The sequence below is a fragment of the Arachis stenosperma genome, chromosome 3 (genome assembly GCF_014773155.1).
Source record: "Arachis stenosperma cultivar V10309 chromosome 3, arast.V10309.gnm1.PFL2, whole genome shotgun sequence".
Taxonomy (NCBI): Eukaryota; Viridiplantae; Streptophyta; class Magnoliopsida; order Fabales; family Fabaceae; genus Arachis; species Arachis stenosperma.
This window is the reverse complement of record NC_080379.1, coordinates 158323931-158326044: the sequence shown is the minus strand read 5'-3', so window position 1 is coordinate 158326044 and position 2114 is coordinate 158323931. Positions and strand designations below refer to the sequence as shown.

General features: G+C 44.5%; 1 protein-coding gene across 1 annotated transcript; it reads left to right on the top strand.

Annotated features, from left to right (window-relative positions):
• The first annotated feature begins 687 nt into the window (after window positions 1–687).
• On the top strand, window positions 688–2114 carry LOC130967048 (uncharacterized). The gene is made up of 3 exons (XM_057891871.1): window positions 688–1514; window positions 1650–1771; window positions 1942–2114. Exons 1-3 carry the CDS (start codon window positions 688–690, stop codon window positions 2112–2114), a joined length of 1122 nt encoding a protein of 373 aa, XP_057747854.1.

Sequence of the window (2114 nt, the reverse complement as noted above, 5' to 3'; positions counted from 1 at the left end):
TTTACTAATTTTTAAAATTCCCAATGCAACTACCAATCACTAATTTCTCTCATCCGTGGAATGGAATTTTTTTTTATCCCTGTAATCCTTATGGTGAAGTTGAGGACAAAGAGTGACAAGAGAAAAGGATAATATTTTATTTCTCTTCAGCAACAAACGTCGTCGCAAGGTGTGTTTGTGTGTTAAAATATAGACACATCATTTTTTTATGTCTTGATCCGTCACACTAAATCAACTAATGCCAATAAACTCAGAACCTGAGTCAGCACATAATCTTTCTGCAAATCCTCCCTCAAAACTCCGAAAGTCAGGCCACCAACAAGAACTCCACACAATCCGGTAACAAATAGATACGCATAACGGCCTCCAACAACTCTCATTATATATGAATGACACACTCAGTCTTAGGTACGCTACTCATTCTAATTTTATTCTGAACTCCCTCACACTCATACTTACTTGAGCGTTGGAGTCCTTTTGCAGGTACCCAACGCCGCCTCCCCGAAGAACACAACGTTCCATCCTCTTTGCTCCAAGGATAGCCAGTTCAAGCACTAGCAGAACGAGCTATACCTCTGAGACCTACTTTCACACAGGAACATTTGGCGCCCACCGTGGGGCCCGAAGTTTTTCCGACCCCGCAACTTTTCACTCTACACACTTTTCTACTCTTTTTTGCAGGTCACGATGGCGGACGAATACAGCCACGCTCCCTCGAACACCAATCAGGTTGAGATTCTGGCAATCAACGAAGCCCTCAGGGCCGAAAACCAAAGAATGGCCGAGCTTCTGCGACAAATGGAGCACGACCGCAGCAAAGAAGAACACAAAAGTACCGAAAACAAAGACAACAATGATGAGCATACCTCGGAAACTAAACACACCAACCCTAAAGTCACCAAAACGACCACCAAAAAGCGAACCAACCCTTTTCCCAAAGAAGTCATGAGCTTCGAAATTCCCCAGAATTTCACCTTACCATCAACCCTGAAACCCTACAATGGAATAGGAGATCTGAATGCCCACATTACTAAATTCCAAGCCATGATGTTCATGAATAAGGATTCCGACCCAATTTTATGCTGTACCTTTCCGACTTTCCTGGATGGAGCCACCCTAATTTGGTTCTCCAACCTCCCCGAAGGTTCCATCTCGAACTTTGACGAGCTAGCCGACCAATTTGTCAACCACTTTGCCGCATCCAAAATATACATTCACAACTCGGACTATCTCAGCACTATCAAACAAGGACCAAACGAAAGCCTAAAGGACTACATGACTCGATTCGCTGAAGCAACAAACGAGATACCTAACCTAAATTCTGAAGTCCACCTCCATGCCTTGAAAAGCGGTCTCCGACCAGAGAAATTCCAAGAATCCATCGTTATTGCAAAACCAAAAACTCTAGCCGAGTTCCACGAGAAAGCAATGACACAGATCGAGGTCGAAGAATTCCGAGCACTGCGGAGAGCGGATAAGCCTACCTTGAACAGAGAGGAAGAAAGGAGAAATAGGTAGTCCAGCAACAGAACAGATCAGAGAGCTTTCAGACTAACGCCCAAATTCGACAACTATACCCCCTTGAATGCAAGGAAGGAGGACATCATAAAAGACATTTTGCACTAAAAGCTCATCAAACCCCCAAGCAGGGCCGGCACATACCAGGACCAACGACACGTGGACAAGTCAAAGTACTACGTTTTCCACCAAAAGTATGGTCATACTACAGACGATTGTGTAATAGCCAAAGACGTCCTCGAGAAGCTCGCCCGTTAGGGACTGCTGGACAAGTACATTGACATCCGAGGACAAAGACGGAACACAGAAGATCTCGGCCAACACTCCAAAACAACTGATAATTCCCGAGATAAAGGAAAAAGGTAGATACAGATATCAATCCACCACGTAGAGTAATAAACTGCATTTCTGGTGGTTTTGCAGGTGGCGGATGTACAAATTTGGCGAGGAAACGATCATACCGAGCTATGATGATGATGATAGACTCAACTCTTCCCAAATACACAAACAAGGACAAGCCAGAGATCTCATTTGTCCCTAGAGACTATAAAGCGAACGATCGAAACCTGGACGATCCAGTTGTCATCACGGCATAG